This window comes from Lagopus muta, chromosome 2 (assembly GCF_023343835.1).
Source record: "Lagopus muta isolate bLagMut1 chromosome 2, bLagMut1 primary, whole genome shotgun sequence".
Taxonomy (NCBI): domain Eukaryota; kingdom Metazoa; phylum Chordata; class Aves; order Galliformes; family Phasianidae; genus Lagopus; species Lagopus muta.
In genome coordinates, this window is record NC_064434.1 from 20,166,957 (window position 1) to 20,176,286 (window position 9,330).

Below are 9,330 nucleotides of genomic sequence, written 5' to 3' on the forward strand. Positions count from 1 at the left end.
TGTCTTCAGGGAGAGGAATGGTGTCGTATCACGCGCACAATGGGCCGGTCAAGTTTCTTGTAATGGCTACATCTATAAACAAGAAAAACAAAAACAAGCTAAGGAACAGCCTGCCTCGTGGCTCAGAATCTAAAGACAAAGACCAGAGGAATGTTCTGCACAGTGACAGACCAGGCTCTTCCAATAGCAGCAACCCTGATACTTCAGTTTGGCTGGGAGGTTCAGCAGGATCCATTGCACAAAAAAGTGACTTGTCTTCATCTTCTGGATCCCTTACATCAAGTTCCCTAGAGCATAGGCCAGAGGACAGTAACATTTATGAGCTTTTGAAGGATCAAAATATCTCCTTTAAAAATAAAAGACAGAGATCCAAGAAAATGAAAGCAAGTTCAGTATTAGTCATTTCTGGTGGTCAAGGACACAGAAGAGTGAACAAGAAGACCAAGCAGCAACGACAAGATGAATTAGTGTCCTCAGTGATGGTCTGGCAAATCCCGCTATTAAATATATGAGTGAACTAAATTCAAGATACTTTCTGCTATTAAAAAGTCTGATATCTTTATACAGCAAATGCCAGCTTAGGACCCAAGCCAAAAGACTTTATGACATGGGAGCAATTTCAGTAGGATTTGATCACGGAATTAAGGGATACAAAGCAGAGCCTTTACGTACGTAGAACATTCTGTGATGTCAGGGTATTGGAAAATGTCTAGCTGTTGATGCTATCTTTGATACTTAGAACAGAAAGGATTTGTCAGACATTTTAAAAGATTTTAGGAGTTTTGTCTTATTTATATTCACATTTATAAATATCGTCATTATGTTCTATAGCACTTGGGGAAGGCAAGGAACATGTGCTGTGTCACATGCTGGTTTTTGCTTATGTAAATCAGCTGTTGTTTCCTTTTCCAAACCGACATATTGCATGGGCTGTAGATTTTAACAAATTAGCACAAAAAAATTTTTAACAATAAAAATCCTAATGTGAAAGCTAATATTAGTAATTACTGTAACAGTTAGTAACATCATTCCGTAAGCCAGAGTTTGCTCTGAACAAACACAGTTATATTAATTGAAACTTTTTTTTTTTCAACATAGACAATAGATTTTTTCTTTGTATTCTTAATGCTCAGTATTATGAAAAAAGTTGCAGTATAAAAAGCCCATTAATTTTCTTGGTAGGTATAATGTATCTGTTATTCATCTATGTCATACAGAGAAAGTTGTAAGGATATCGTGGCACACATAATAGAAAGTACAGATAAAGAACAGCTGTGCATTGTAGTGCTGGTAATGCGTTCCCCTCCTGGCAATTTTGTGTCAAAGGTAGATATGGACTGTGCCATTATTAACGAGGTATGCATATCCCAGATGTAAATAATGAGCTCAGAAATATACTGAAATAATCTGTGGGAGGCGCAAGTAATTGTTGTGGGTATTCGTCCTACATCAGTGGATCTGTGCTATGTCCTCAGGCAAATACCTATCAGATAATGTCAGTCCACATGTGCAGACAGCAGGGTTATGGTCCAATCTGCTCACCCAGAGGTTCAGCCAAGCGTGGTCTGATAAATAGATATTGTAAAACTAGGGTGCACAAATTCTTTGCATTTATTCACTGAGTGGGACAAGGTGTTGCTTTGGTACTGTTTTAGAGGGCTGAATTTTAAACAGGGACCCAGTTAATCTTCTTTTTCTTAATGAATGGATATTTCCAAAAGGAATTTTGAACTCGGGGATACTATTGACATTGCTTTTTGCACTATACTCTCTGCATGTGAAAGACGAGGCAAGGCCTTCAGCTCAGAAAGATGCAAAAAAATGGTTATGAGACACCTTGTTCAGTCACAACGGACTTAATATGTGTGAAATGAGGGCTTCTATCTTCTACCTTCTTCCCTTGTCAATAAACTGAAAGATACAGAGAGATTAAAGCTCTTAGGCTTAATTTGGGTGTGTTAAAAACTCTAATACCGTCCATCAGTTCAGTAAAATATAAACTAAATATATCCAAAGCAAAAGTCTATCAGGTGTTTGCATTGACTAAAATCAAGCACAAGTTTTGGCTGTTTTGGCACTTGTCTTGTCCCAGTAAATTATAAATGTACTCTAAATTTTCGGTCTGCTCTGAAAAGTGAATCTGTATCAAGCCAACACCAAAGTCAGTGAATGGGCTGACTCACTGAGTTTGGAGTGCTGCAGTAAGGTGGTGTCCTGCCTTGCTGCCACATGGCACACAACCAGGACAGAGGGAATGCTACTGCAGCAAACCTCCTGCTGCCACCAAAGCAGACGATTCAACAATCAGATACACACCTACATTTCTTTCCAGGAGCTCAGCTCACATCCTACATCCTTATCAGAAAAGGCAGCTTGAGCCATAACAGCACAAACTCCAGTAAGTCACAAAGAACTTTTGTTAGAGATTGGATTGTAGGTCTAGAGTTTTCCTTACTGCTTTGTGGTTTTATTCTGTGTCTTTCACCACGATTCTTACCATGTCAGCTGGGTGCTCCCAGCATTGATATGGACTTGGTGTCGGCATCAGTCCCTGTGAAATAAAAAGCAGTGTCTCTAAGGCAGGCTGCCAGCAACATTTCCCCAAAGTTTTCCTCTTCTTCTTCTCCTTGTGCCTGGTCTACCTTGCCTGAGGGTTCAAGACCAGCTGCGTTTTCTACATTCTTCCATAGGCCCTGGGGGTTTATCTTTGCCCACTGTGTGGAAATACTAAATTGTACATTGTGAGGTGTGTATAAAGCCTCTCCTGCGTAAAAAGCTTATATAACCTGATGTCTCTAGATGTCTAGACCTCTCTGATGTCACTAGAGCAGAAAGACCACAGGTGTGATTCTGCATGCTCCTCAGGTGTGGGCTTCCATGTCCATACTTTTGGGGCTGGAAGATTATGCTCACTTTTTCATGGGTCTTTATCATTAAGAATGGTGAGCCAAGACCCCATGTAATAAGCTGGAAACCCACGTGTGGAGTTATTACAGGAGATGCTAGCAATGAGGCATAAGAGTTTTAAAATTCTCAGTGGTATTCATCCTACCTTCCAGCTGAAATGTAGCTTTCTTCAGTTTAGTCAAGAGAACAGGAGAAACAAAATACAAATCTGCCCTTCAGAAAGTCCATTGATGTTTTGCCACTGACTTCAGTAAGAACAGAAATAGGTCCTTCATTTACACTATACTGCTTTGAAAGTAAAGATATGTATTTGTCTTACCAAGTGGAAAAAAACAAAGATAAGCTGTACACCTTTGGAAATATGAATTGAAGTAGACCTTCAGTGATGGAGCATGACGTGCAATGCTTGTTTTCTGATACACAGCTTCCATAATAAGGTATTGCCTTGCAGTGAAAGCAGACAGGAACCAAAGTTTCTCTTACAGCAAGCAAGTAAACTTTATAGCTATTTCTGACTGCTGCTGGGTAGATTGGATTTTGCTTTCTGGTACTGCTTTGCTAGATTTATAGAATTTATGGAAGACTTTAGGGAAAAGGGGGAGAAAGTGTAACCACTACGATATATTCTGTATATGTTTTCTAACATATAGTAGGGTCTTTTGTAACATGAGCCATAAAAGTACATATTTATGTTCAAAGTATAAGCTGAGAAAATGTTTAATAAAAAATGTGCTACAACTTAATTTCAGAAGTGCATTTATTGGATCGCTATATTAACAAGAGAGCTAGAATCTGGGACTTGCATTACTGAATAATGAAATAATATGTAATTAGGACAACAAAAGTTTTAATACTTTTTAGGATTTAATTGCATATGCAATTTCTATAAACAATGCGGACTCGCAGTAAGTTTGACTTCTGTATCAATGGACACAAATTGAACATTTTCACAATGCTGTCTGCAAGGATTACACACCATCTGAGTAGCACGTGTTACATAAAAGTCAGATGCAGTGTTCCAAGTGAGTGTTGCAGAACACAGCATTAGCAGAGGAAATTAATTTTCATTTGGTAACTGGCAATTCATGCTAATTAATGTGCCCTAAAGGATGTATAGGGAATCCCATGATTGTGCTTAAATTCTGAGACTTGTTTTCATCAGGCTCAGGAATGGCCTTTCGTGTGTACCTGCACTACTACAAATAAAGAGCTATTGAAAAGAGGTAAAATGAACAACTATTAAAGCCTGCCTTTGTTCTTGTTTTTGACACCATGTCTATTTTATGTATTGCTCTGGAAAACACTGACACTTCATTCCCTCCCCTGAAGTGCACTGATATTCCATTTCCTGCCATTCTCATTGCTGCAGTAGCAGACAAAAAACCAAAATCAAATTCCATGATTGCAGGATGTTGTGAACTCACGCGCCTCAAGATGGGTTCAGTCCCAGTGGAAATTTGCAACTGCTGTATGGGTGGGATGCTGAGTGTTACAGGTTGTGCACTGCCCCTTTGAGATGAGACAGAATGCTGGGAAAGATCCTGAGTTGTGTTTTAGTGCTTAAACTTCACGGTTCCTCTCTCTAAGACCAATTTGATTCTTAAAGTGCATAAATAAGGGTGGGAAAAACTTTTTTTGAAGTTTGAAGGGTGCGATTAATGGAGGGCTCTACAAAAGTTTATCTGTATTTCAGTGAGTGATACCATGGGGTTAATTCAGTATTTTTGATTGCTTTATTATATCTTCATAGTAATAGCAGGACTATTAGTGCAGGAAGTATTAAGAAGGCAGATTAATATTATCTGTAGCTCAGAAGAAACTGAGTTGTAAAGTGACTTGAAGCCATATGATGAGTTTGAAAAAGAAAACAGATTAAAGACATTACAGCTTGCTAAGCCCTTGATGAGCCTTTTAAGCCATGCTACTCTTTGCAGGCATTCCATATGTGTGGCTAAGCTCTGCCCACTCTGCATACTGGGCAGGAGCAGGGCAGTCTCTTACATGAGACAATAGAAATAGGTGCTCACAGAGGCTGGTTCTTAAACATTTTATGATATTATAATGTATGCAGAGACACCAGCACAGACTTTACTCCTACCATGGAGATACCAGTGACTGGTGCAAGAAGGACCACAAGTCTGTGGTGGATAGTAGGCTGCCTGCGTTATGCCAGAGCTCAGAATTCTACTTTACTTCCATCACTGTTCAGACTTGTCATTTTTATAGTTGTGTGGGGGATCTACAATCTGCTTTTCTCACAAGTGCTGTATGTGCTTTGCTGGATCTGTCTACTGTCTGGTTTTGAGAAATCTGGCTCAACATCTGCAGAATCAGTTGGTTTGCTGCTGCCTTGTACTTGTGCTTACTTGATCCCGGCGCTGTCCTTAAAGGCATGCCATTACCAAACTGCCAGGAACACTCTTTGCCTTTAGGACAAAGCATGAAAATAGCAACACTGAAATAGCACGGAAAGGATCTCAAAATTTCCCAGGCAAATGAAGATTTACTGTGAGTCTATTTGAAATGCAACAATGTGGACGTATGACCAAAAGCACCTGAAGTGCTTTGGCCAAGCTCCATTAACTGCTCAGTAAAAGGCAGTTAGTCATTCACAGCACGACCTTCAAGGGTGTTCAAAGGGGTTTTTTTTCTGCAGCAAAACACGCCTTGACAGCAGAACTGCACGCTCTGCTGATGCACGTATTGTTATACTCCAGGGATAATCACAGTTATCACTTACGTGTGTCTCAGCCCAGAAGTTGAGCTAGAGCACCTAGGAGGGAGACAGCCCGCCTTGGGGAAGATGAAATCCTTGTAAGCATTCACTGGAAACCCTACATAAGGGATACTTTGACATCAGAAAGTTAAGGTTGGCCGCTTGCAGTTTTTGCAGGCACAGAAGTACCAAGTTACAAATAAAATCTGTGTATTTGCATTCCTGAATACCAACAACAAGAAAGGTTTTAAACTCAAGAGATCAGATGCATCTTGGCTGCAGAGGCATGGACTTCTCATTTTTGCTCTGTTAGTCCTAATTGGAGAGAAGCATTATGGGGTTTCACATTGAGCATCAGGGTCACATTGAATGCTGGCACAAAGAAATGTGCTAACTCGCACCTACCAAAGCAAACCATAAAGGCTTTCTACTGTGGACTTCTTGATTCGTTCCCTCTGCCAGTGTCTGGAATTTCAGAACACGCCTTTGAGGCTTCGCTCAGTGTTTAATATGCTTTTTTAAAAAGTTTATTTCCTGGAGAATTGGGTGGCACACACCACGACCTTTAATGAGATGGGTTATTCTTAGGTTAGCCAAGATTCGTAAATTAAACATCTTTTCTATAACGTTCCTACAAGCAGCCTGTGACTCTCTTAATCCAGATCAGAAGCAACGGATGCCATCAGTAAAGTTAAGCTGCTTCTGTGCTGCTGCACACAGCAAATGCTGCTCACGCACCCACTGTGCCAGGTGGGATCCTCCAGCCATCCCCACCCCTGCACCAGCCCTGCTGCCTGAGCAAGCAGAGATGGCCGCAGCCTGTAGCTCTGTGTGCTGACATTTCATTGGCGTGCCAGTATTTGGAAGGAATGTACTGATCACAAGGTATTTTGCTCCCAAGCCATAGTGCTGACCATGGATGTACTTTGAGGAGACAGGCAGTGAGAAGTATACAGCTGATTATGGCTGGGAAAGAACACTGACAGGATTTCTCATATTACTGTAAAGAGCAAGGTTAGGTTTTAATTCTGTTTCAAATCCTTTGGTTTTTATGATCTTTTTTTAGTAAATTAGGAGAAAATGTGCTTGTTTTCCCAATGGTCCATCTAAGTAAACACTGCAAGTCCCCCACCTCTTAACCTGACCAAATACTTTTAACCAAATTAACAGCTTTTCTACCTGTTCAGAGCACTGTTCTGGGTGATAAAGCTCTCAGTAATCCACTCTCTTTTGCTGTGTTCCTTGTTCTTTTCTCTTATAAATAATACTGATCTGTCTCTGGTGCATAAAAGCATGCAACCCAACCCTGAAGAAACTTTCATGATCTGTTTTTCCTTATGGCTATTACTACTCCTACAACCTGATCACTTTTACAGTGATCTTCAAATTCTAATATTTGAGTGCATTATACAAAGGATATAATACACAAAGGTAGATCAGCTCGAGTGTAACATGCCTACAGCATGTATGCTGTTTGTAGTCCAGACATACAGGATTTATTTTAGTCGTCTTGGGCTGCTCAGCAGACGTATAATGAGCTGTTGTTGTGAGCCAGCAATAGCAATCACACCAACCCTTGAGGCTGTTATGTTATAGAAAAAGAAGCATTTCGCACACAAGTAGTAAGCTGTCAAACACAGGATGAGCAAAATAAGCCAGTATTTTTCCCCTGTTTTGTTTTGCTTACATTTTGGCTTCTAGCCATGAACCAGATCTCTGGATGCTGCAGGAACCACTGTTATCAGCTACTGCTGCTAACTACCTGATACTTACCTCACTGTGCACAGGTGAAATACTACTGGGTTTTACCTGTGCCACTCCCAGAATTTTGGTGTTGCAATGTTTAGTTGTCCAGTACACCCACATGTCAATCCAAACCACAGAAGAATAGTCTGCCAACAGCTTTCCACATTGTGCAAACGAGTCTAGTTTGTATAGGCATGCAAGTCCTACCTGGTGTGCTGGACGTGTGCCCACAACATGACAGACTCAGCAAGAGCAGGCTGCACAATACACCCAATTAGCAGGGTAAATGATGGAGCACAGACCTGTGCCCAGCTCTGTGTCCTTGTCAGCATGGCTGTGCTGTGCTCTGATAAGATCTGAGCACCTGTACGTGCATCTGGATACGGGTGCTATTGGGTGTCACTGCCATGAGAATGGTATTCAGCTCTGCTGCCCCTTTCTCCACTGGAGCCATCACAGTCTGAAGTCTTCAAAGATGAAGAAATTGGGAATCTGTTGTTTATCCTGATGTGGACTCAAAAGTGAGAAGGGTGCCTATTTTGTCTCCAAGTTTAGGTGCAATATTCCTATGCCTATTCCCAATGTTGTGCCTACTCTACACTGGGACAATTCATTTCTCAGTTAGGTGTTTAAAATCAATCATTTACTACTACACCAGCATGACTTTACAGCTAATGGAGAGAAACAGGCAATATCAAAAGACGATTCAAGTAATCCAAAGATATAATGTCTAAGTTAGGCGAGAAATATTGCCCTCCAGACATGTTTATTGCAGTACATTAATTATAAGTGCAGCCTCAGTGAACTTAAGCTGCAGAGAAATCGCAGAATGAGAACTAAGATGATTTCCACAGATTTTAGCACCATCTCCAGATTCACTAAGAACTGCAAGGCTAGTTGATGAGCAGCCTTATTCTCTGTGGGACGTTCCCAGCTTATGAAACACAGAGCAGCTGTAATTGCAAAAATATGCTAATATGTCAGCATATGTCAGCTAATATGTTTTATCTGTTTACACTTAAAGGTTTGAGGACAAATGTACACAGGGGACTGGAAAGAAAATTAAAGAATGGGCTTTAGGCTGGAGTTCAGAAAGTTTGGGCTGCCAAAAACTGGAATTAAAAAAAAAAAAAAGAAGAAGAAAAGAAAAAAAAAAAAAAAGAACAGAAGTTATTTTACCTGATCTACTTCTGAAAATGCTCAATGAGGGGAAGAGAATAAAGTCTGCAAAGCCAAATGCTACCTGGCTTCTCAATCTGGAACCTCCGTAGAGTTCACTGCACAGGTCTTCTGCTGGCCCTGGCCACAGGACAAGGATGACCCCTAAATACACACAAATATGCTACCTCCAAGCCACTGGTTATCTACAAACCATTCTCAGTCATCCCAAGCTCAAACACCTCCGTGCATAGACTAGAGTGTGATGTGACATGAAACTTGATGAAGAGCTACACAAGTTCTGTAGTGCTTAAAGTCATCGTATATTCAGAAAACATGAGCCAAAATGATCCTAAATGATCCCAGGTATGATGCTGTTGGCACGGTTTTGTTAATGAAAACAGAAGTGGGGCTTTTGAAAATCATTTCCCAGACCTCTATTTGTTGTCCAGTTTCAGTGCCATTTTGAAATATATAGCACATAAAGTCACACCAAATAGGAAGATTGGTTCCTGATGTCGGAAGAGTCATTCCTGGCAGGCTGCAATGGATCTGCTAGTATCACGTGTTAACTTCTTCCAACGAGCCAGGAATGAAACCTTGCACAGTAACAGACCCAAATGAGAGAAGAGCAGGAAATTCACTATTATGCTGAAGACTTAGGTTGTAGCCACCAATTATTCTAAACCCCCACAACACTGTATTATTATTACTTATTCACCTGATGGCCCCAGAAAACACAATGGTCTCTGAGCAGAGATGAGACATGGCCTCAGCTTGACAACTAGCATTAAGTTAAGCGC

At 40.6% G+C, this 9,330-nt stretch overlaps 1 protein-coding gene across 6 annotated transcripts in view; it reads left to right on the forward strand.

Annotated features, from left to right (window-relative positions):
- The window catches only part of ARHGEF10 (Rho guanine nucleotide exchange factor 10), a 111,514-nt gene extending 107,256 nt beyond the window's left edge, over nt 1–4,258 (forward strand). For 4 of the 6 annotated variants that reach the window (XM_048936864.1, XM_048936869.1, XM_048936866.1 and 1 more), the window contains exon 29: nt 10–4,257. In XM_048936864.1, coding sequence (XP_048792821.1) covers nt 10–512 — 503 coding nt within the window. In that variant the 3' untranslated portion in view covers nt 513–4,257. Of the gene's footprint in view, nt 1–9 lie in introns of all 6 variants that reach the window. The other 2 variants (XM_048936868.1, XM_048936870.1) reach the window with 2 other exon arrangements.
- Nucleotides 4,259–9,330: the final 5,072 nt, after the last annotated feature.